The sequence below is a fragment of the Indicator indicator genome, chromosome Z, assembly GCF_027791375.1.
Source record: "Indicator indicator isolate 239-I01 chromosome Z, UM_Iind_1.1, whole genome shotgun sequence".
Taxonomy (NCBI): domain Eukaryota; kingdom Metazoa; phylum Chordata; class Aves; order Piciformes; family Indicatoridae; genus Indicator; species Indicator indicator.
The window spans coordinates 81600850-81625374 of record NC_072053.1 but is presented as its reverse complement, the minus strand read 5'-3'; the positions used below and the strand labels follow the sequence as shown (position 1 = coordinate 81625374).

At 47.1% G+C, this 24525-nt stretch overlaps 3 protein-coding genes across 7 annotated transcripts; 2 read left to right on the top strand and 1 right to left on the bottom strand.

The window, feature by feature from the left end:
- Window positions 1–1315: 1315 nt before the first annotated feature.
- DNAJA1 (DnaJ heat shock protein family (Hsp40) member A1) lies at window positions 1316–9586 on the bottom strand. Of its 5 annotated transcripts, none has more exons than XM_054397263.1 (8): window positions 9383–9586; window positions 8625–8802; window positions 7389–7493; window positions 7062–7289; window positions 5720–5834; window positions 3775–3890; window positions 3054–3154; window positions 1316–1932 (listed from the first exon to the last, which is right to left on the bottom strand). In XM_054397263.1, exons 1-8 carry the CDS (start codon window positions 9512–9514, stop codon window positions 1714–1716), a joined length of 1194 nt encoding a protein of 397 aa, XP_054253238.1. In that variant the 5' UTR covers window positions 9515–9586; the 3' UTR covers window positions 1316–1713. The 5 variants fall into 5 exon arrangements, 4 of the variants coding, with proteins under 4 accessions (XP_054253238.1, XP_054253239.1, XP_054253242.1 ...); XR_008489450.1 differs by lacking the exon at window positions 1316–1932 and adding an exon at window positions 3409–3528 and having other exon boundaries at window positions 3123–3154; XM_054397266.1 differs by lacking the exons at window positions 1316–1932; window positions 3054–3154 and adding an exon at window positions 3504–3562.
- A 363-nt stretch (window positions 9587–9949) lies between these two features.
- APTX (aprataxin) lies at window positions 9950–21484 on the top strand. The gene is made up of 8 exons (XM_054397500.1): window positions 9950–9966; window positions 11080–11211; window positions 12145–12191; window positions 14960–15280; window positions 16704–16763; window positions 19758–19984; window positions 20779–20882; window positions 21148–21484. Exons 2-8 carry the CDS (start codon window positions 11082–11084, stop codon window positions 21300–21302), a joined length of 1044 nt encoding a protein of 347 aa, XP_054253475.1. The 5' UTR covers window positions 9950–9966; window positions 11080–11081; the 3' UTR covers window positions 21303–21484.
- A 994-nt stretch (window positions 21485–22478) lies between these two features.
- On the top strand, window positions 22479–23654 carry LOC128979430 (actin-like protein 7B). The gene has a single exon (XM_054397644.1). The coding sequence runs from the start codon at window positions 22479–22481 to the stop codon at window positions 23652–23654; it is 1176 nt and encodes a 391-aa protein (XP_054253619.1).
- The last annotated feature ends 871 nt before the right edge of the window (window positions 23655–24525 follow it).

The window sequence follows — 24525 nt, the reverse complement described above, 5'->3', positions numbered from 1 at the left end:
GAAGAACTGAAAAGAAACATTTTTTAGTGCTGTTCAGTCTGGAGACAGTTGTGCAGGAGCCTCGACCCTCACCAGAGCTAGGAACCCTGGCTCAAAGTCTCCAACTGATAGAGCAAAGGCTCCTGCTGGTCACATTTGTACAGCTCAGTGATAAGCACAATTTGGAAGGATGCTTTGCCTACAAAATTTTATCTTTCCTGAGAGAAAAGGAATAAAAAACAAAGCCACTGCTGTTCTGTAGGCAGCTGAAAGGGAACTTCATCTGAGGTACAAAACCCCTGGCAGCAACCACCTCTGTGAAAGGCAATCCCCAACAGAAGAGCTGTTTTCCAAGACTGGTGGTAACAACATGTGCAGTGTCATGGAGCAGCTGCTTCCAGGGAAGAAAATCAGAGTTGCCTTTGTGACACTTTTTGCTTTAAAGCAAGCCAGATGGTGGAACAAGACTAAAAACTGCCCCACTAGAGGTTAAATCTGGACCAATCCTCTCAGCACTCTTTTTTTTTGAACTTTTCTGCTGATTTTTGTTTTCTCCTTTATTTTTTTTTCCCCCTCTTTTTCCGTGAATAGCTGTCTCAAAAGAAGGGGGGAAGGGTGTGGTGGTGCCTTTAAATCAACATCTGGTCTACAGAAAAGAGGCAATGAACCATTTTGTAATTATATTGGAAACGCTTCATCTACAATAATTAAAACAGTCATACAGAATTTTCCAAGAGTCAGCTTAAAATAACACACACACCACATGAAATTTCAAAAGATCCCCAATGCATCAGTTGGTTGTATTCACTGACAGGCAGTTCTCTGCAAGTCCACATATGCCCACCAAGGGGGCTGGCTGCTGTTGTCCAGGACACACCACTCAGGTGTATCTGATTTGAGTAATCAAGGTGGAAAGCCAAGCTTCACATGCCAGTGGGCTGACAAGGTTTCAAACCACGTCTGTGCTGATAAAGCCTGCAGGTTTGGCTTGATTATTTTTCCCCCCCGCCCCATTCATGCACAGTAGCAAAGGAAGCTCCTGCAGCAGCCTGGCAGGAGTCAGCGATGAACCAAAGCAAGCTTCACATCTAGCTCCAGGGTCAGAGCCAAAGCTGGCAGAGGGAGGGAACTACTTGATGTTAGGTGCAGTAGCTTCAGAGAGCTTGTGGATTGCATGATTTTGTAACAGGTCTGTGAAGGCTGACCATGTCCTTGTCCTACGATGTGGCTGCTGTGGAGCCAATCCCCATTTAACAAACACCAGTACAAGCCCAAAACATTAACATCTTATCCTAGCTGGTACAAAAAAAGAAAAAAACAAAACAAAACCAAAACAAACTCAACTATGTCTTACCCTAAACTGTAAGTACTTGTGCATACTTTTAACAGAGTATAAGATCTAGAATTCCTAAAAAGAACACCACAGAATCTTAAGTTTAAGCCTGGGCAAAACTGCACACATACAGGAATTACAAGGCCTGGAATAAAAGCAGGTAAAGGGAGTTTTCTTGACCAAGAGGCAGGGGTGATGTGGCCATCACCTTTGTTTGAAGCTTGCATCCTGGAGCTTTTTGTACAAATTGCAAAGTCAGTTGGATTACTTGGTCTATTTCTTTATGCTTTTAGAAACAACTATGTCTGGATAGAACAACAAAGAGTAGGAAGTGAGGGTGGAGTCCTTCACTCATCCACTAATGCATAAAAACAAGCATCACAGGTTATTCACTGGCCCTTTTATGATGTCTGGCATTGGACACCCCCTCTAGGGTGATGCTCATCATCTTCATAGACTTCTCTATTGTAGTGGTGTTTTCTTTTCTGGGATGGATCAAAGTCCACTAAATCCACTTGTTCCATTTCCTCAGTTTCTTCTATTTCCTGCCTTGCAGGTAGCAGTTTTTCAAGTAGAGACAGCTTGCCTGAGGAGAGGAAGCCATTCTCTGGAAACTTCACCTGCAATCACCAAGCACTGGAGTTAGTCAAGCCTGACTGAACTGGTGTTTTTCCATCTCACTACAGGTCAAACATCTGCCAAAGTCAGCTTCATCACCACAGATGACAAACATGGTGCTTAAAAGAAACACTTAAGTCACTACAGTATTTTCTTAATGCTTGCAAGAACTAAGATTCTGTCCCTGGCAATTTAACCAAGTCTTATCTAATGTTTCTTCTGCCTCAGGCTGCCCTCTGGAATCACCCTAGAGGAAAAGTACAGGACTTATCAACATCAGAGACACAGTTCAATCTCCTCTAAAGCCACTGCAGACAGAGCCTGCTGCTACAGCTCCCACAGTGAGCTTCTCTCCTGAGATGAAATCAGCATTTTACAGTCTACTCATTTGCTTCAGCACAGGGGAAGTTACTGACCCATCTTTCACAGAATCACAGAATCAATAAGGTTGGAAAAGACCTCAAGGATCATCAAGTCCAACCTGTCACCCTACACCTCATGACCACTAAACCATGGCACCAAGTGCCACGTCCAATCCCCTCTTGAACACCTCCAGGGATGGTGACTCCACCACCTCCCTGGGCAGCACATTCCAACATCTAACAACTCTCTCCATGAAGAACTTTCTCCTCATCTTGAGCCTAAACCTCCCCTGGCACAGCTTAAAACTGTGTCCTCTTGTTCTGCTGCTGGTTGCCTGGGAGAAGAGACCAACCCCCTCCTGGCTACAACCTCCCTTCAGGTAGTTGTAGACAGCAATGAGGTCTCCCCTGAGCCTTCTCTTCTCCAGACTAAACACCCCCAGCTCCCTCAGCCTCTCCCCATAGGGCTTGTGTTCAAGGCCTCTCCCCAGCCTCATTGCCCTTCTCTGGACACATCCACCAGGACGATGGAAACTAAGGAACATGCCACACAAGTGGCAATTCACAAGGTATCTGATGAAATTCTGGTACTCAAACTTTCAGCACAGAACGTTCTGGAAGTTTTGTCTGTGCTGAATTGCAATTCTGTTTGATGGATGACATGTTAAAACAAACACAAGCCAGGACATGTGATAATGACTGAGGTAGAGGTTTCATTATGGGTGGAAGCAGGACCTGGCCATGGAAGTGAGGTGACTTACCCTGAATTCTATGATCAGAGGTCCTTTCTCATATGGTCTGCGATATATTGGCATTCCTTCATTCAACACACACTTAATAGCCCCATGCTTGATCACCTGCCCTAAAGAGAAATAATAAAAAAAAAAAAAAGACTATAAAGAAAAGGAAGGGACCCAAACAACAGAAACAGGTTTAGTATTTTTTAACCCCTTTCAGTGTTTATGTAACCTTCTACATTGTGGTCAGACAATTACACCAATACGTAGTAGTCTGGTGGGGACTTACTGCCTGGTAACTTCTGGAGTAGGAAAGCAGGTTGATGTCTACATTAGATTATTGCAACCTTGTTATGCTTCCCACAGGAAGCATACTTACAAATTTATTAAGTGCTCCATCACTTCCAAGGCTGAAAAAGTGGTTTTCAGAGACCCAGGGCCTTCAATTCTCATGAGGTATCCTCAGGATACAAGTATGTCCATGAGGTAAGGTCTGTTACTATATCACGCAAAGAGAAAGTTACTGCTGACTGCTATCCAAAAAAAAAAAAAAAAAACCCAAAGCCTTTTTATTTTTTTGCTTTAATATTTGTACTGCAAACACTAGGAAAAGAAACAAACCAACCAACCAAACTAGCTTGACACCAGCACAACATCCCTTGTTTCTGTTCCTTTAGATTTCCAGCTCATACTGGGACTTAGCTTAGCTTGGGACTCGAAGCAGAAAGCAAGCCAACACACATACCAGGGTGGGAGGTGATAATGATAGTTCTGTTATCCAGCGTTGTGATGGGCTTCTGAAAGCCACACAGTGCTTCCACCAGCTCAATATTCATAAGCATGTGAAGCTCTTCATGTCGTCTAAGGCAGAAGCAAACCAAGAACAGTCAGAGAGGGAAGAGCAGGGAAAGGGCCATGCCCCACCTCATAACTTGGCAAGGACAATAAAGCTGCAGTTTTAATGGATAGGAGCACAAGACACTGAATATTGGTGCAGCAATTACAACAATGGTTCTCATGTTGAGAGCCATTACTAACCAAGCATGGCCATCCAGGGGACAGAAGTGTTTGTTGCAAAGAAATAAACACAGCAAGGCTCACTTGCATCCACTTTCACTTCACCATTCCTTCCCATTCTAGGAACAAGTTCTCTCTGTCTCCTGTACACTGCAACAACTCATCTCTTGCTTTATGAGCACTTCAAGCACACCAGGTTCTACATTGCCCTGTCACACTCCAAGAGCTGGTACTATGAAGTCTGAATTGGTGATGGCCATCCTGAAAAGAACCTTCTAGAAAGCACCAGGAAGTAACTGGAAATTACAATGTAATTAGCTGCCTGCTAACGACCTCAGCATGGCAGTATTGCTGATGTCTGCATGCTCTGCGTGTTCAAGGGGTACAAAAATCCTTCAAACACTCTCTTCAAACAACTGTTATCTCACTCACCCTGCTTTAAAGGTCTCTGGAAAGAGACTTGCCTGAAAAGTTAATTTGAGACTCTGACAGGAGAAAGGGAACATTCCACTTGTGGGGTTACACTGTTCTGAGACAAGACCAGTAACATCCAGGGTTATCTAAGGACACCAGAACTGGAGGCAGTGGGCAGGAAAATGGGCAAAAATAAGCCAGCAGAGTGATAAATCCAAGCCCCAGGTAACCATGCAGAGTTTGGCCCAGATTGCCCCCCTGGCACAGATGATTTGTTATCTGGTTTCACTGGATATTAAGCAAAATCAGCTGAGTAAGCTTATCCAAGGCAAACAGAGCTGATTCTTAACCTGTGAGCTCAGTGTTCTTTGGCACTGAGATCTGGCAGCAGCTTCCAGAGCTCAGCACCGTGCAGAACAGTCAGGCAGACCCACCACGGGTTCCCCAAGAGCTTCTGACTTGCCATTCACAAGTACAAGGTCAGTGGCTGGTGCTGAGGCTGAGACAGATGCTGTCTCTACATCCACTGACACCCTCCTCGCTGCTCTGAACAGAAGCAGGGAGACACCAAGTGCAGCAATATTTCTGTGAGAGAGAGAGAGTGCTGGTTTACAGCAACGTGGGACAAGGAGGCTTGCAACACCAAGCAGTAACACCCAATACTTGAGATGTGGTCAGTGCTGCTTGAGTCACTTTGGCTTTTGCAAGGGAGAATCCTGACTGATCACCCTGTCCAGTGCAGTTGGGCAGCAAGTTAAGTGTGGGAAACCACCTTTACTCAGAGGGCTGCAAGCTGTATCCAGCAGGTTTAAGATCCCCTGGCAAAAGTGAAGGTACTAGAAGCTTTCTGTGCCTTGAAGCCAAGTGGGCAATGAAGTGGTAATTTACTGAGGTGAGTGATGGAATGCTGTCCTAGAAAGAGCACAGAAAGAATCCTAAGTATTTATTAAACAGATCTCAGTACTTTGGAGCTTTTGAAGTTCCAGATCTGTATACTCTGAGGAGCTCTAACGGGCTTTGTTTGCCTTCCACTGCCAAAGCTCACACAGGAGTACCTTCGTGTCACTAGAGCACAAGTGGTTGTGGCTTCTTGTACCAGGATTCCTGCACACCTCAGTGCTCCTCTGGCCTCCCAAACAACCTCACAGGTGAGCTGCAGGCACGTGATCCTGTCTGCTGGTGATTACAGTAGATAATAGGTGTGTGGTAACCAAGGAAGCACCTCAGGACTTAACACAAAGGAATTCCTGAATTTTTACCTTATAAATAGAGAGTGGTCTTTTTGATCCAGGACAATAATAATGTCCCCTGGCTCTAGTCCTGGCTCTTGGTCTCCTTCACCATGGAATGTTATCTTCTGACCATCCTTCATTCCTGTTGCAGAAAACAAGTAAACATTTTTCGTCTTTTTTAAGTGAAAGGCAGAAGTAGTATTTTAATAGGCACAGGCTATCAGCAGGAGATCTCTGGATTTGAAGATCAGGACCTTCCCTCGAGGCATTCACAATTTTTTTCTAATCCAATCACGTGCCCAACAGATTTTAGTGGTGCCAATGTGAACTGTGGCTCAAGATCGTTAAGCTTAATTGTAGTGCAAAACAGCCACCTGCCAAGTCCTTAAGGAAAACACCACCAAAACAGCTTTCCTTACAAATGCACAAGTACCCAGAAGAAAACAGTGTACAAAAAAAGCATTTTGAGAGCAAACGAGCAACCAGCTTCCTCAGTTGTATAAATAAATATATGTGGCAGAGCTACTTAAGAAGTATATCAGTGCCTGTGAGTGCAAGAAGCACTCTCCCCAGGACTCTGTCATGTAAAAAAAAATAAAACACTCCACTCACAAAGAAGTCTCTCTGCCACAAATTCTAGCTACCTCATGTGAGCTCAGCCTGTTTTTCTGTAAGGAAAAGGGAAAAGAACTCTTCTCAGTGATTTCCTTCACTCGTATTTAATGCTACTGCAAGGCTTTTCCCCAGTTAAAAACCCAAAGCCAGGCATTGCATAAGGTGTGCTCACACACACAAGCAGCAGTTGCAGGTGACAACCAGGCAGAAGCCTGCAGCAGCCACGTGCCTGTCAGCTTGCTCTGTCTTACAAGCTGTGGTACTCCAGAGACTTCTCCCACCAGCCTCTGAGCAGCCTCCTCAGAGCTGCATTTGTCACTCAGCACTCACTTCCTCCCAGCACCGTATGGGTTTGTGCACGGAGCTGAGCTCTGCCAGGCAGAGGGTCCCTGCACTGAGCAGCACTGTCAGGGTGGTGTAGCAGCTAAGAGCTCTAAGCATGAGGGGCTTAGCTCTGTCTCTGCACCCTATTACTCTAGCAGACCTGGTTCCCCTTCACACTGAAACACAGTAGAAGTGATCGGAGTCTGCAGGGTTTCTCTACAGGCAAGCTGAGAGAACCAGCCCAGGTGCCTCATGAGGTTGCTCAAAAAATAATTCACTGCTTGCAATACTGCAGGCAGTCTGTGTGTGTGTGTGTGTTCAGCAGTGCTACTCACCAAACCAACACCATGCATTCACTAAAGCTCCTCTCAAGTGCTGCAGACACTCAGCACATCCAAGCCCAACACTTCACCTCAGCAAGAGGCCTTACCTTTTTCGATGTGAACTTCCAGGATCTTCTTCTCTCTAACAATCTTCCTGCCATTGCAGCTCTTGCACCGGTCCTTGGGGCTGATACGCTCCCCGTGCCCCTGGCACTCCATACACACAGACTGGATCTGCTGCACCATTCCTGGCCCAATCTGGTGAATTCTGATCTGCATGCCCGTTCCTCTGCAATTTGGACAGCATTCCACAGCACCTTTCTTACCACCACGACCTGAGGAGAATGGAAAGCAGGTCGTGTGATACCAGGAAAAAAAAAAAGCATACATCCAAAAGCTTTGGAAGCAACTTGGTAATTTCAGCTTCTCATTACCTTCACATTTGTCACAGATAACATTCTTCTGCAGGGCCAGTTTCCTTGTTGCACCATTGTACATGTCTTCTAAACTTACTGACAACTGATGGACCACGTTTTTGCCTGCAAAACAAACAGAAACATTTACTCAAGGCTGCAAGCCACCTCTCCAAGTGACAGTAAACTTTCCAAGTCACTAAGCCCAAGCTAGGATAAACCAAGTCTGTGAACGTTAATGTCCTGTTTTAATACAGCTTTTATCTTTTTTTTTGCTGGTGTTACTCAACAGTCCTTTTGTCTCTGAGGTCAAATTAGGTAACAATTCTAGTACTGTGTCAGTCAATACTTGTCTGTTAAGAGTAAGCCAGACTCTCCTGTGGAAACAAACACACAAAATTGTAGAAAGCTTTCTGTAAGGCAGGACTTCAGTTTTAACAACGTGGCTGAACATGCCTCCTACAAAGAAGTGGGAGACACTACCTAGAATCAGCACAATGCTTTTCCTCCTCTCACCAGGGGACTCTTCTGGAAACCGAATTGAGTAATCAAATTTTTACACTCAAGAATTCATTAGAACTTTAGCTACTGCAGGCTTAATTTTGCAAAGGATACAAAGTTCTGGCTATCAGAAATACTTTGATACAAAACTAAAATTTTGGTACAAATCTTTTTTTTTTCTTCCTTAGTCTACCACCAGAAGAGATGAGGGCTGCACTACTGTTAATCAGTTCAGTGAACACTAAGGTTTTTCCCACTGTGATTAACCTGGACTTTCAATTTCTGAGCAACATTTTACTGCAGCTTTGCCTGAAGAAAATATTAAGGTTTCACAGACTGAATTAGATTTGGCTATCTTACTTAGATACAGTTATTTGCAAATAAAGGCCAAATTCACATCTTAAAGTATGTTACCACTCCATTTCCTATTCAGCCTATTAGCAGCTGGGCTTACACTCAGATCAAGGCTTTCCAAACGCAGTAGCTGGTTAGTTATTAACATGAGACAAAACACAAGAGATCAAACTACAACTGTATAAACCAAATGCCCTGCCCTGCTCATTTCAGGTGTTAGGGACACCTAGGAACACCTGGCTAGAGACAGTATTTTCTGCAATTTTGATATCAAGCCTGTGACTTCTTTTTGATACTATTTAAAGCCTCTGAACTACAGCATTCTTCTCAGTGACTTCAATCCTGTCTACCACAGCACTCATACTGTAAAGTCGGGGAAGGCGTTGGAACCGGGCACATTACCTCGCCTCTCTCTCTGCATCCTCCCACCACCGCCAAAGAACATATCGAATATGTCCATGGGTGACCCAAAGCCGCCACCAGAGCCACCCTCTTTGATGGCCTGCTCGCCTCCTTTGTCATACAGATCTCTCTTCTTCGGGTCCGACAGCACTTCGTATGCTTGGGAAATCTGCTTAAACTGCGGGAGACACATATCGTGCCTCAGGCACAGGAGACTTGAAACCCCTAAGGGTCGCTCCGATGCCACCCTTCCCCTCCCGCCAAACCTTCCACAGCCGCTCCCCTCCCCCTCCCCAGACCCTCCCACCCTCCAACAAGCATAAAGCATCCAGTCCCATCCTGTCCGGCCGCAGACCTTTTCCCCCTCCATCCCTCGGGCATCCCAACCCGCAGTCCCATCCCATCACGCCGCGACCTTCTCCCCCTCCACACCAGCCCCCTTCACCCTGCGGGCATCAGAACCCGCAACCCACTCCCATCCTACTATCTTCTCCTCCTCCACACCAACTCCCGAAGCATTCGTCCCCGCAGCCCCGTCCCATCCCTCCGCCGACCTTTTCCTCCTTCACTCCCCAAGCACCTATGCCCACAGCCCCGTTTCGTGCCACTCGACCTTTCCCCTCCCTTTTCACCGCCAAACCCCGACCCCCGGAGCATTCCGCACCGCAACCCCGTCCCGTCCCGCCGCCGCCGCCCTTCTGCCCCTCCACAGCCCCCGGCCACCCGGCCCCGCAGCCCCGTTCCGACCAGCCGCCGACCTTCTCGCCCTCATTGGGGTTCTTGTCCGGGTGATACTTGAGCGCTAGTTTTCGGTAGGCCTTCTTCAGTTCCTCGGCGGAGGCGTTCGGCTTTACACCCAGCACATCATAGTAGGTAGTTTCCTTCACCATGGCGGAAGACGGCCCCTGTACGGCGGGTCGCCCGGTACCCCGCGACGGCTGCTCGACCGGAGCCGATCCTGACTTTTCTGGAAAGTTCGGAGCCGGTCCTGCATCCGGGCGCTTTTGAGCCGGCACCGCCCCGCCCCGGAAGTCCCGCCCCGCGGGGCCCCGGACTTTGCAAGACGGACAGCCAATAGGAGCGGGAGGCGGAAGGCAGCTGGCCAATCACCGGCATCCCTCCGGCGGCTTGGCTCGCCCATCGCCTTCCCTCCCAGCGTGCACCGGCGGCTTATCTCCCTGCGCATGCTCTGGGCGGGATGAGGCCCTCGGCGCGGTGGCCGGGTGGCGGGCAGCGTTTCCGGTCGCGCCGTCTGTGTGTTGCAGACCAGCTGCTGTTGTCTTGCTTTACGCGTATTTAGCAAGCCCTGTCCCTTGTGGGGGAGACACCCAGTTGCAGGCGGGTACGCAGCGCACTCCACCCCCCTCTTTTCGGCCCTCGTTGCTCCCCATCCCCCTCCCTACACGCTCTAGCATTGCTGGGGCGGGGTTACCCCCCAGCCCCGTTTGTACCACAGCGCCTGCGCCAGGATCCGTAGCGCGGGCTTAGGGCGCGTGTCTTGGGGTCACGTGGGGGCTCTGTACAGCAGCTGCTTGGCTGGATCGGCCGCACGCGGTAAGGGTGAGAGACGGCGTTGCCATGGCGACGGGGCCCGGCTCGACTGCAGGCCGCGGCCTGGGGCACCGCGGCCCGGTGATAGTGAAGCGAGACAGGCTCCCAGTTCCCTTGGGGTGCTCCTAGCCGTCCGTTTGCATAGGCTGCGCGGTGCTGGCGGTCGTTACCGTGCGCTAGGCCCTTACTCGGGTGATAGGGTAAAGGCGGTGTGTATAGTGAGCGGTGGAGGGGCCCGTCCTGAGCAGCTGGGTGACCAGGAGGCGCATCTGGGTGCGCACGTTTTTTGAGTGTGTGGAAGCGCTTGTGTTGTACTGTGGGTGGAGGGTTGCTTTCCACAGAGATAAGGTCCTCACAGAGTTGGGAGGAGTGCTGAGCACCAAGCATCAGGCAGTGGGGAGGGTGTGGGATCTTTGCTGTCTGGGGTCAAATCACGGTAAATTTGAGGGCCCATTTATGTAGCATGTTCCATTTGCAGCGTGTTGCTGGATGAAGCTGTTAACCATCTCTTGCTCTGCCTGGTGTCTTTGATGGGTAACTTTATCCTTAGAGCAACTCTGATGCATTGGGAAGCAAGTAACTTTTTTGGGGGACAGGCTTTTCTGTCAGAGCTGTTAGTCCCAATTCATTTCTCCTATATATGATCTGTGGATGTGAGAGTGTATCGTGATGAAGGGGGTAGAAAACTGGGATTGCCCTTTCAACAGCAACTTGCTCTTAGATTATGCCTACTGTTAACACTGTGCTTTGCCTTGAATTTCGGAAGTATGAACCCAGATAGCAAAAGTGGCTTGGCTAGTGAATGGGCTGGCAACAGAATTCCTGGACTCCTTTCCACAGAAAGGTGACCCTCTGGTGAAGCTGTGTGTTAGTAATATGCTGTTTGTTTTGCTTTGTAACATAGTGATGCTTGTATGCTGGCTTGTGGGGAAGGAGGAATGCAGTCAGCGAATGAAGCTGCCACACCTGGAAGCAGTGATAATTGGACGTGGCCCAGAGACTGGGATAACTGATAAGAAGTGTTCACGGCAGCAAGGTAGAGTTTAGCTTGAATCCCACATTGTGCATTGCAGCAGCAACCACGCTTGTGGAGTGTGAGGAACACTACACCACTTGTATTGGTCAGTAAACGTTGCTATTGTGCTTGGGTACATCACAGTGAAGCTAATGGACCAATGTTTTAGCCTAATTATTCCAAAGGCTGCTTTGACCAGGGTGTAAACTTGAAATGACAATTTTTTCTTGAATGTTTTCCAAGGAGGCTTTCTTTAGGCTTGCTTCTGCAGTCAGCTGGCATATGGTCTCCTTTTCCTGCATGATCCATAGGGTTGCCTGATTCCTGAAGTCATCAGGCTTTTTCATAAGCACTTACGGAGATCTCTGGGTCTTAAAAAAATCAGGGGAGACACCTAATAACAGGGAATTCACCTTCTTAAATTAAGGCATTGAACTTTAACATGAGTCCCATGCCTGCAGATCCCATTCCACTGCTGGCACTCTTCCTTTGGGAGTTACTCTTCATCTCCTTAGTCTTCAACCAAAACTTATTTTTTAGTGTGAGATTTTTTTATAGATGTGCTGGAAGGATATATAAAAGGATCCGTGATCTGTGAAACACTCCTCTTCATGTCTTCCCTGCCTTACTTTCCTGCACTCTGGACACAGTTCTGCTCCTTGCCTTGTCTCAGAGGGCTGGTGAGGGTAGCAGTAACATGTAGAAGACTTCCACAGATTTCACCTTTAGTCTGAATTAATTTTGCTGATCCATGGTGTGAAATATACTCAGATGTGACTCAGTGTATGGGCTGGTTCTATTTTACCTGTGCACCTGGAAACAGAGGATGAGGCAGAAATGTTCTTTGCATACATTCATGGAGATCAGCTTCAGCTCTTTTGTGTGAACGTGGTTCAACAGAGTTCTGGTCTGTCTGTTGACACTGTTTTGTGACACTTTGTTCTTTCTTTCCAGTTCAGTTAAAAGCAGACTGCAACAAGGGATATGTTACAGTTAAGCAGGTATGTTTTTAAATGGGTGTACAATCTTTGTGATACAGGGGTAGTTGTACCTCCAAATGCTGGAAGCGGTGGCTCTGAAGGGCCTGAAGCTGTTTTATGACCAAGGGGAGCACAGTGAGTGGTTCTTGGAAATGATCTGTTTTGTTTTGGTTTTTTTGCTGTGTACTTCGGTGGAAAGACTGCACTGCTCCTTCCAGATATGCTTCAGTCTCTGTGCTTGCAGCATCACAGAACACTGCTGTGAATCCTCAACCTTGTTCTTCCAGGTGCTATGTGTAGGAGATTTTGGACTTCTTCCCCTAAATTGCTGAGCTGCCTCCTGAACCACAAACTTCTACAGCTGAGATAGCCCTTCACTTGAGGTCTAACTGGTTCTTGTGTTAATGGGACTGGGCAGTTGTGAAAGGTTTATGTTTCAGTGGCTTCTAGAGCTAAAGGTATGTGGAAGATTAGGGGACTTGAGCATCTCCCCTGTGAAGAGAGACTGAGAACCCTGGGGGTGTTTAGTCTGGAGAAGAGAAGACTGAGAGGGGATCTGATCAATGTCTCTCAATATCTGAGGGGTGGGTGTCAAGTGGAGGGGGCCAGGCTCTTTTGGATGCTGCACAGTGATAGGACAAGGAACAATGGGTTCAAACTAGAACATAGAAGATTTCAGCTCAACCTGAGGAGAAACTTCTTTACAGTGAGGGTGACAGAGCACTGGAACAGGCTGCCCAGGGCAGGTTGTGCAGTCTCCTTCTCTGGAGACTTTCAACACCCACCTGGTTGCATTCCTGTGCAGACTATCCTAAGTGATCCTGCTCTGGCAGGGGGGTTGGACCTGATGATCTCTGGAGGTATCTTCCAACCTCTGATATACTGTGAGACTGTGATAAAGCTGTGGTCACCTCTGGGAAGGGATGGGATGTGAGATGGCACCAAAGGCACTCTTATGTTACTAACTGGATGGATGTGGGCCTGCTCACTCATGAGAACCAGTATCCCTGAGATACTACAAAGGGAAAAATCCCTGACCTTGGGTGCTGGGGCATATTTATGTGCCTACAGCATCAGGGCGTGTGGACAACACACCAGTGTGCTCTGCCTTCTGAGGAGTGATGTCTTCCATCAAAACATCTCCAGAGCTCAGCAGACACAGGAACCCTACCTGTATCTGGTTAATCCAGTAAAGAGGTGTCAGGCAGCTGGTTTGAATACCCTGTGACTGGAATCTCAGGGCTAGGAATACTTTCCAGTGCTGGGTGTACCATGTTTCTGCACTGCCTGCTCTAGAGTTGCTTCCCAGCTGATCAGTGTGTGGTACAAGTTCCCAGTGATCAGTTGTTAGCTCGTGTATTGGCCCAGGGGATGTGAAGTGTACTTGACTTAAGTGAAACTGTGAAACTGTAGACTGAAGAGGTTCTCTGGGAGTCAGGTGGATGTTTCATGGCAGTGAACAGGCACAGTACCATGTAGTGAAGTGGATGAAGAAGCTTCACAGGGAAGGGCTGGTTTCCTAAAGTATGTTTCATGTGTAAGAATTAACCAAAGGCGTTTTGCTGAAGTGGGAGGCCCCTAATTTCCCTGGGGTCACCCAGGCAAAACCCACCTACCAAGTAGTCACTGAAATTTGCCCACACCGTTTTGGGTTACCAGTTATGCCCAAGACAAAGGAAAATGTATTGCTTGTCAGTTACCAGCTAAACTTCAGGTAACATCTCAGTCTTTAAAGCACTGCTTTGTTTGAGGGGAAAATTATTTTAGAGTTGCACAGAGCTGTAAACTGATGCCATGAGAGAGATAGGTTAAAATTTGACCTTGTTGTTCCTTGTTTTCTGCTGGGACAGAATAAATATCAAGAGTTGGTTTTGTGAAGTTCTGAGATGCAAACTGAAAAGCAAAGCATTAAAATTCAGATAGGCTGGTATATAGTCTGCACATGCTGAGGTGGAAAGAGAGGTTTAGCCTCCTCAAAGGAACAAGCCAAGTGTTGCCAGCCTGTTTGAACTCCGTTTTCTGCGAGCTGGAGGAGGGCTATCTCATCAGGCTTGGGAAAGGAATAAAAAAAAATAAAGACAGGAGCAAGGAGCAGATCCCTGTGCAATGATCTCTGCTGGGGGCTCAGAGAAGCTTTTTTTGCTTCCTTTTTTCTTTTGTTGTTGTTTTGCCTGTGCAGGAAGGAGTGTGGGAGTGCTGATACTGCAGGTGTTAGCAGTGGTGACCTTGGTGCTTGGTGAGCCAGCAGTTGTGAGCAGTTGCAACGAGCCAGTGTGCTTGAGTGTTCGAAGGCAAACATGTGGATGGGTAGCACTTGGTAGGAAGAGGAAACAATGTAGTAAAAAGCGGCAGAAAGTAAAATAATTGGAAAGCAGGAAACTTTCTGGGGATAATTGGACTCTTTGTTAAAACTACTGGTACCCTTCAGAAAGAACTGTTCCTAAAGCTGTTACTATTGTAACAGTTGTTTAATAGGTTGTTAGTTTTTCTGGGCAAAGATCAAAAGGGTTTTTTTTGAGCAAAAGTGGCACAGGTCTTGCTGTGCTTCTGTAGCCAGCTGCCAGAGAACTGCCAGGTCACTGTGACATGGTGACCCTGAGGGTTGTGTGTTGACAGCAAAATTGGGCTGATCCCCTTGGAGCAGGTTGGTATGGGGAGGGGCATGCAAGTGAAGAGAAAAGACATTTGCTTTTCAGGGTAATGATGCTCCAGGACAATGGAGCAGGAGTTGGTGATTCCATTTACAACATAATTTGCTGCTTTTTTTTCCCTTTCTCTCCCTACCAAAGATAGGAGTCAACCCAACTAGTGTTGACCTTGTGAATATTGGCAAAGATGAAGAGGTGAAAATGAAGCCAGGCCAAGTGCTGTATGTTGTGAATAAACTTTACCCCTTCATGGTGGAATTTGCTGAAGAGTCAGGGAAAACTGTTGCAGAAGCAGAAAAGAAAATACAAACCAACAAGATGCTGCATGAAGACTCCTGTGAGGATGATGATGTTGAGCTTGTGCCCAGAAAGAGAATAAAGATGGAGGTGGTGGATACAAAAGGCAGCTCTGCAAATCCCAACCTAAGCAAGACCATTGTGTCTTCACCTTCCAGCAAAAAGGCAAGTGTATTAGCGTTAGCACTTGTGCTGTGTCTCTCAGGGTTGTTGCCCCCATTAAGGCTTTACTTTTGTAGGTACTACTGCTGGGGAAGCATCTCAGATGAACACAACTCCTCGAGCACTCAGAGTGTGTGAGCTGACATGTGCTGAGGCAAAGGCTCGGCTCCTGATACCACCCAGGTTCTGAGAAAGTTGCCTGGGACCCATTCTAGCCTGAGATGTGGCTGTGTGTGAAGTGGCTTGCTTGTAGCCAGTGATGAGTTAATCTCTGGTTCCTGCTGCAGTTTCTGCTGGCAGGACAGTTCATGTGGGAGTCACACAAGGATAGTGTGCTGGCTCTGGAGGTGAAATCTGCTGTGTTCAGATACAGCAGTGGTTATCTAAAAGGTTATGCAGAGAGAGAGGAACAACTTGACGCTCTTTTGTGTGTTTTTAAATGCCTTTCCCCTCCGCACTTCCCCCCTTCCTGCTTTGGCCATTCCTCATGGTAGAACCATGTTTGCATTGCTAAATGTTACCAGCCAGAATCTTTTGAAAGCAAATTCTTAGCCCTGGACAAAACAAAAAGACTGGAACTGTAACAGTGCAGTTGCTGGAGGAGAAGGCACAGAAATGAACCCCCTCAGGATAAAACATCAGTCCCAGGTTATGTTTTGCCCACTTCGTTTGTGAGCTCAGGCCAGATTAGTGGTGGCATGGGCAGGGAGACAATACAATTCATGCTGTTTCTCTTGTTAGCACTATAAACATGTCTGAACATCTTGCTCCACAAGAATATGATGAAGGTCACTGTTGATAATGCCCGTAAAGGTAACACATTATCACTTGAAAAGAGTGCACTTGAGACATCTCCTGTGGGATGTTCAGTACTCAAGTTAAGAGGTATCTGCTCACGTCGGCCTGATTTTCCTGTGACTTTCTTGTTTTCTGTACCAGCCACTCCCTGCACAATATTAAAGAAAAAAAAAACATCTGGGAGCAGGGCTATAGACTATAACCACTTCTTTGTGCTGTGCAGAGCAGCATGTGTCAAGACAAGGATCTCTGGAGATCTTTGTACTTCCTTTGGCCCTTGTGATCCATGAAGCAGAGGGTCTTCTAGTAAAATAATTTCACCAATACTATTCAGGCCATAACATGCACATGCAAACTATTAAATTCAGAGAGATCTAGAGCTGCCTCTTGTTAAATTTCCAGCATTTGAAAGACACAGCTTTGCATCTTGGTAGTGTCTTGTTAGAAGTTTTTGAAAGTAGCTTTGTGGGGGCTGTTGGAGCAGGTGTGTTGGCATTCACAGAAAGGAAATAATTCAGCTGTCACTCAGCTGTTATTTGACTGTTGTAATTACTAATGAAAGTAATTAAATGCTTTAAAACATCAGATTCTTAATTCTCTATTACTTTTTTCTCGTTTTGTGCTTTAGGAACATTTAGAACATTGGAGTCAAGGACTGAAGAGCTCCATGCAAGATCCAGAAATGCAGGTGAGAGCTGTACACTTGTACTCTGCAGTAGCTCCAGTCTAACAAAGTTAAATGACCTTTGTTTCTTCCTCCTGCTGTTCACCTCGATGATGTGGTTAACCAGGCTTCATTCCACTCGCATATATCTTTGCAGCAGCATAAATTTCTGAGTCTCCACTATCCTGATTTTAGCAGAATGTTGTTATTTTAATTATCTTTGAGCTCTCCACACTGTCAGTTTCAGCCAACAGATTCCAGAGTTTGTTAGGAGAGCAGGAGAGGAGCGCAGTTCTTCAGAAAGCAACGAAAATGGAGATGTGGTTTGCAGCTGAGGAAGTGGTGGAGGTGCCTGTTTCCCAGCAGCTAGCACTGCCTGGTGTCCAAGCCTGCTGCAGTTTTCTGCTTTCCAGCAAACTCCTCACTGCAGCAGTTCTGTGTCAGCTGACAGGATGTGACCCCAGCTCCTCCTCCATCTGCCCTATTTCTTTGTGCCATCAGGAATTTCCTGGGTGAATTCTTTTAACCTTCTGCAAATGCTCCTCCCTCCATCTGCTTCCCCAGGGATGCGGAATATTTTCCTATTGTAGTTTTTTATTTATTTATTTAGCTGCTTGCTTTTGGGGAGGTCAGACTCAAGACAGACAAACCTGACTGATGTCTTTTGTGGCTGCAATGTGTGCACACACTTTCTTATTGCTATATTCTGAGAGAATTTTTCCTGTCCATGTCTTGAACTGAGCTTGATTCTGTTTTTAAGCTATTGCAAATCTCAAGCCAAGCTTTTTAGCTCAATTCCAAAACAATGCTTTCCATTGATATCCCACTGTCTGGCAGGGTAATGCCTGAAGCCTGGGTCCTTCTAGCTTGGGTGCTGGCTGGCCATCTTAATGTTAGAGAGGTGTTTTTCCACTCTCTGCTTCTCAACAAGAAAATGTGTTCAGGAGGTTGGGTACCACCAACACTTGTGATTTCTTGAAATCATTGAATAATTGGAAAAGACCTTTGGAGAGGTCACTTGGTCTGAACTGTAGAAGTGGTGCCCATTCAGGTGTTCAAAAAAAGGATTGGACGTGGCACTTGAAGCCAGGGTTTAGTTAGTCATGAGGTGCTGGGTGATAGGTTGGACTTGATGATCTCTGAGGTCTTTTCCAATCTTGTTGATTCTATGATTCTCTGGTTCTTGTGGACATGCCAGCAGTCTTTCTATGTGGAATGACAAAGCTATTGAAATACTTTTTACACATGAAGCTTAATTTTCATCCCCTAAGTATAATTTTATGCAACACTTACTGTGGTGGTGCTTTCTTGACCCAGAAGTTGGGTTTAAAACTCTTCTTTCGAATGTTAAAACACAATTACCTGCTTGTGACTTAGTGTCAGCTTTGTGAGTTGTGGTTCTCAACTCAACAAACAAAAGAACTCCTGTCTGTCTTTCTAACCAGATGTTAAATAAATGGCATTAGTTCTTTATTCTGAAAACACCTGATCCTGATTAGATTTAGATTTGACACTAGGAGCAAATTCTTCACCATGAGGCTGGTGAGGGACTAGAACAGGCTGCCAGAGAACTGGCTGTTCTAGCCATTTAGAAACAGGAAATGGAACTGCTTGGTTAGTATTTAAAATACAGTGAAACTTGGCCATCTGTGGAGTATTTTGTGCTGTTTTTCACACTAGTACAACCAAAATTAGAGATGCCACCTTTCTGTGCTCTCCCCATGACTGGGGCAGTCTAGCAAAGGGTGCAAGTAACACCCCACGTTAGTGCCACTAGAACAGGTTGTCCAGAGAAGTTGTGGAGGTTCCAAGCCTGGGAGTGTTCAAGGCCAGGCTGGATGAGGGCTTGAGCAACCTCGTGTTGTAGGAGGTGTCCCTACCCATGTCAGGGAGGTTGGAACTAGATGATCTTCAAGGTCCCTTCCAACCCAAACTATTTTGTGGTTTTGTGATCCCATTCCCCTGGCTGCAGATGTAGACACTGATGTGTGTATCTAACAATGTAACAGCATCACCCTGCCTTGCTGCTGAGGGAATCAGCTCTCTGATTTGTGTGCTGATCTTCTTTCCTGTAGAGCAAGACTGATCAGCCCCATGTAGAAACACACAGCAATCATAAGCAGAGATGACAAAGACATCACCCACCTCTCAGAGCTCAGAGACGTGGCACACAGGTTCTTCTGCAGAGCCTGGCATGTTCTTATTGCTGAGGCAGGTTGTCCCTCCTGTTCTCCACATGCTTTGCTACTGTTCCTCTTCATCAGCTGCATCAAATTGTTGCAGAAGGCAAACCAAAATGACAAAAACCAAAGGGGGGAAGAAGGTCATGGTGGACAGGTATCTGCTCTTTTTGAATGGACTTGAACCAAAGCAGCTTAGACCGGAGTGTTTCTGTCCTTCTTTTGCTGGAGGAGGTCTCTGGTGCTGAGCACACCATTGGTAGCACCTCTGAGGCTTTAGAAATGTGTGAAGGATGGGGTAGTCCAGCACATTCCTGCCTGCTCTGTATTGAACACAGTGCTGTGATTTTTGTTTAAGTGACCACAAAGCTTGAATGGGGCCTGACAGAGCAGAGTCTCCTCAACCTCACTGATGTCTGAGTCAAGTGACCTTCAGGAGAGGTCATATCCACCTGTAGCAGTGGTTAACTTACTGCTCTGCAAGAACAAAAAGCTTTTTCCTTAAAGTATATAGAGAGGGATGCTGGAACATCTCTGTAGCTGCTTGGTGTGTGGTGTTGAACAGAGTGCACATATCCTGGACCAATTTATTTCCATCAGAATCCTCCTTGAAGTGGAATGCTCTGCTGCTTGATACTTCCCCCTGATGTAGTAATCTTTCCTTGCCTTTTTCATGGCAGCCCAAGTTGCCTTAGCAACACATCTGTGTACTCAGGGTCTTCTACAACCATGACTGGATATGTAGATGGGAGATGGGTGACACCTCAAAATCTACTGCATGCAGGAGTAAGATATTTAACTTCCAATCAGTCAATAATCTAGTGATTTGTTTTGAAAGGTTTACAGAGATGAAGAGACTGTGGTCATCAAGGATAAATATCCCAAAGCATGTTACCACTGGCTTGTCTTACCGTGGAAGCCCATTCCAAGCCTGAAGTCACTTACCAGGGACCATCTTGAATTGCTGGAACATATGCATGCAGTTGGGCAAAGAATGATCGAGCAGTGCCCTGCCAGACAGAGTCTAGAGTTCAGACTGGGTTACCATGCTATCCCCAGTATGAGGTAAGACCTAGATGAGTCCTCAGCTGGAGACCCTGTTAATCTGGTGACACAGATTTGGGGCTAACTCTGCTGGGTGATCTGGCATTGCTACAGAACAAGTAATCCTCCTAAGTACTATGGTTTGGTGTCCAAGTCCTGGGAGTGCTGCTGTGCACGTGCTGTTGGGACAGCCAGGCCTCTTGGGTCTGGTGGAAACCGCCTGCTGAGTTCCCTTAGCAGAGGTCTGTAGCTAGGGCTGTAGCACACCTGTGTCCCTTCCTACTGACAGCAGTGATGCTGCTGGTGGCCAGGTGCTAGGGCATCCCCCTCCCATGGCACTGATCTGGGGTCAGGAAGTGACTCTTAAGCCTGTCAAGTTCTGCCTGATACTGAGCAAAGATTTGAATCTTGTGGGTCAGTCAGTCCAGATCTTCCAGTGTCCAGGCGCCTGTGGGTGTTCCAAACTTGTTCTCCAGCTCCGAGTCACTGATCCAGTCCCATTCAGGTGTTCTACAGAGTTTAAACCTTTGGTTTATTAAAACCACAGCCTCTTTGGAAGCTGACAGGAATGCATACTGTAGTTAGGGGCCAGTGGAGATGCAGACCAGTGACCTTGACTGTTCAAAGGCTTGGCATGAGGCAGCGCTTCCAGAACAGACCTTGGGGTTTCTTGTCACAGGGCTGTGGGTCAGACACAGCTAAGACATAAGGCTGGCAGCCTGACTGCTGAGTCACATTTGCAACTGACACTGCTGCAAAAGAACTTGGAGTATTAACCACCTTCTGTCTTATCTACATTAATCTCTTTGCTTCAGTCAGCTACATTTGCATGTCATCAGCCAGGATTTCAATTCTCCAGCTCTGAAGACCAAAAAGCACTGGAACTCTTTTACTACAGACTACTTCTTGAACTCTGAAGGTAATGATTAGAAAAGGTATTTCAAGAACATGTAATCCTGCTTGTGGGTTCTGCTTCTAAACAGATGTGTAAGCCACAAATTCTGTTGTAATAAGTGGAAGGCTTTATGTAATTTCAGATGTTGGGGAATAGCACTAAGTGAAAATCCACCAAGGTCTGTGACTGCTTTAAATCAGAAGGCAGCGATGCTGTGCTGTGCACAGAGATTCTGCAGTGATGCCACATGGTCCAAATATCTCTGGCCTTTTTTTTTTTTTCCCTCCAGATGTGATAGAGATGGTCAGAAGCAAGGGAAAAGTGCTGGTGAGAGATCACATCGCTGAATGTCTCAAGTTGCCCCTCAGGTGTCATCACTGCAAAAAACAGCTCTCTACTATGCCACAGCTAAAGGCACACCTCATGAAGCACACGCCAAAATGACTTTGCAAACAATAAACAAACCACCTCACAACCTGCCTGCAGACTTCAGGCTGAAACAACCAGCCTGGACTGTTAGTGGATGTGTGTGGGGTTTGTTCACTGGAATGGCTAAGGTGGGGAAAAACAGCCTGGATGCAGCAAGTACTTTTGATACTTTGTAATAGTTTAAACTACAACATGAAATAAAGTGACTTATGAAATCGAAGAGGGTGTGTGCAGCTTTGCTGTGGTTCTGCCACTCTCACCTGTGTCCACTGAGGGCTGGAGGACGTGTTGTGTTTGGGTGAAAGGATTTGTTCTGGGCTTCTCAGGTCAAGAGAGACAGAACTATTGGAGAGGGTCCAAGGGAGAGCCACAAAGATGCTGAGGGGCCTGAAGCATCTCTGTGAGGAGGAAAAGCTGAGAGAACTGAGGTTTGTTTAGCCTGGTAAAGAACAGCCTGAGAGGGGATCTGATTAATGCTGGTCAATAGCTAAAGGGTGGAGGTCAAGAGGATGGAGCTGTGCTCCTTTCAGCGGGGGCCAGTGATAAGATAAAGGTCATAAGGCACAAACTAGAACACAGGAGGCTCCGTCTAAACATAATTAAAAACTTCTTCCCTGTGAGGGTTCTGGAGCTCTGGAGCAGGCTGCCCAGAGAGGTTGTGGAGTTCCCTTCTCTGGAGATTCCAAACCTCTGTAGACATCGTGATCCTGTGCAACCTGCTGTGGGTGCCCCTGCTTTTAGCCTGGGTGTTGGACTGGATGATCCCAGAGGTCCTTTCCAACCCCCATCATTCTGTGACTGTAATTCAGAAGCTGAGGCACTGTACCCAGATCTAGGTTTCTACTGAGAAGGGAAAGAAACAAACAATGCTTCAGAGGTCTTTCTCTTGGTATCTGCTGCCTGTCACTGAAGTTTCTCTGGAAGTGAAGCAGAACATCTATCCCTCATCTCTCTAGAACTCTGTGTGGCTGTCCAGGTCACCATGGTCACACCCTTGCATGCAGAGCCCTCGTTTCTGAGGAGCAAGCCTATGTATGACATCATAAGTTGGTGGCATTGGTTGAACCTCTGCCACCAGGGCTCCAGCTGCACCTGGTGCTTGCAGTAAGCCCAAGTGAAGTGGTGGCAGGGCAGTGCTATGTCCAGCAGTTGCTGTATGAAGTCACAACCGTGCAGAAAAGGTCTGCAAAAATGTCAGCAGAGACCACAAGCAGCTTGACTCCTGCAGGAGACAGCCATGTACCTGTGACCAGTGGTAGTCCCAAGGCCACAAAGGCAACCAGAGCAGTAGTGGTAGACATTGGCACAGGTCTCTGCAAGTGTGGCTTTGCAGGGGACCCGTGGCCTTCCTGCGTTGTCTCATCGACGGTTGGTAAGCACATGTCAGGGAGCAATCAGAAAGGAACCTTTGCTGGGCAAGAGCTTTGGAACAGCACAGCACCCTTCACACTCAGTGCCCACGCAAAGCATGACTTCCTGCTGGACTGGAACTGTGTCCAAGGTACTCTGGAGCATATTTTCCAGAGAGAGATGAAGATTCAGACAGAGGACCATGCTGTTCTGGTGTCAGTGCCCCTCTCGTGTCCCTTCATTTACAAGAGCAGATACACAGAGATGCTGCTGGAGGGATTTCACATGCCTGCCATCCACGTTGCCTATCAGCCCCACTTATCCATGTTCTCCTACGGGAGAACCTCAGCTCTGGTGGTGGAAAGTGGCCATGGCACTTCACAGGTGGTTCCCATCTACGAAGGTTACGTTTTAAATGGCATCACTAAGAGCGTAGCTTACGGTGGCTTGGACATCACATGTTTTCTCAGGAAGTTACTGAATGAGTCTGGAACTGTGCTCACAGGGCAGCAGCTAGACATCGTGCAAGACATCAAAGAGAAGTGTTGCTACACTTCTCTGAACTTCACAGAGGACTTGAGTTTGCCTGTGGAGCGACAAGAGATGGGTTATAAGCTGCCGGACGGACGCCTCCTGACGGTAGGCAAGGAGAGATTCCTTTGTGCCGAAGCACTCTTCCAACCAGACTTGCTCGGCTCACAGGAGCCAGGCCTTTCACAGCTGGCACTTGCCTCCCTCAAGAAGCACAAACATGACATCATCAAGACAATGATGGGGAACATCTTGCTGTGTGGGGGCAGCACCATGATGGAGGGCTTTGCTGACCGCTTCTGGATGGAACTGGCCATGACATGCCCCAGTGACAGCCTCAGCATAACTGCATCCCCTCACAGGAAGTTTTCTGTCTGGGTTGGGGGCTCTATCCTGGCCTCACTACACTCTTTCCAGGACCTCTGGATCTCCAGGAGTGAGTATGAAGAATATGGTCCCGTCTGCATCCGGAAGAAGTGCTTCTGAAGGAGATGCTGGGTGCCTTAGAAAGACCATGGTTGGCAAAGGGTACCTGAATCAATGCAAGAGCACCTCCCCTCCCACCCCTTGCTGTAATTCAGATTTCTACTCAAGATGTGTTATTTTCATGACATTGTGTGCCTGTAATAGCTTTTCCTTCCTCCTTTCTCCTCCTTTTCCTTTCCCTTTCCTTTCTCCCTTCCCTTTCCCCTCTTTCTTTCCCCTTTCCCTTTCCCCTCTTCCTTTCCCCTTTCTCCTTTCCTTTCTTTCTCCTTTCCCTTCCCTTCCTTTTCCTTTCTCTTTGTCTCCTTTCTTTCCCTCTCTCCCTTCCTTCCTTTTCTTTCATGTTTTGTGTTTAATGAAGCTAGACAAGTGACAAACCTCTGCTCTAATGACACAGCCAGGCTTCCACACATGCAGCCAGCTTTGCTCAGCAGTGGGGACTAACTCAAGCTAGCTGCCTGTTTCTCCATTAATGGCTCACTTCAGTTCCTGCTAACTGCACCTGTTTGTCAGAGGCTCGACAGAACTCAAGAGGAGCAAACTCCAGGTGCCTAAAGACAGCATCCCAGACAATGCATTTCAAGATGCATTGCTAGCAAAGTCAAAGAGCATCCTAGCAGAACCCAAGAGAAAGCAGACGCTTGGCGACTGCTGCTGCTGAAAGTTCAGCAACTGCAGAAATTGGAAGGAGGAGGCAGGACACCCCCAGCTGGAGGCTCAGGACACTGGATGCTGCTTCCAGCTCTACTGCTCCTTACTGGAAGTGGGAGGGAGAGGGGTAGGGGAAGACAATGGAATTCAGTGATGAATTACATAGAAGATGGGTCCTCCACATGGATGGCAGATTTAAAGTGATCTTGCCTTGATGGGAGAA

Excerpts from the sequence above, each read along its gene's own strand:
- DNAJA1 (XM_054397263.1), bottom strand. The coding sequence starts at position 9,514 with ATGGTGAAGGAAACTACCTACTATGATGTGCTGGGTGTAAAGCCGAAC. Across the intron at positions 3,155-3,774 it reads CATTATCACCTCCCACCCTG|GGCAGGTGATCAAGCATGGG; the intron begins GTATGTGTGTTG and ends ATTTCTCTTTAG. Across the intron at positions 1,933-3,053 it reads CTCTGATCATAGAATTCAGG|GTGAAGTTTCCAGAGAATGG; the intron begins GTAAGTCACCTC and ends TGGTGATTGCAG.
- APTX (XM_054397500.1), top strand. The coding sequence starts at position 11,082 with ATGCTTGTATGCTGGCTTGTGGGGAAGGAGGAATGCAGTCAGCGAATG. Across the intron at positions 12,192-14,959 it reads GATATGTTACAGTTAAGCAG|ATAGGAGTCAACCCAACTAG; the intron begins GTATGTTTTTAA and ends TCCCTACCAAAG. Across the intron at positions 16,764-19,757 it reads TGCAAGATCCAGAAATGCAG|GTTTACAGAGATGAAGAGAC; the intron begins GTGAGAGCTGTA and ends TTGTTTTGAAAG.
- LOC128979430 (XM_054397644.1), top strand. The coding sequence starts at position 22,479 with ATGTCAGCAGAGACCACAAGCAGCTTGACTCCTGCAGGAGACAGCCAT.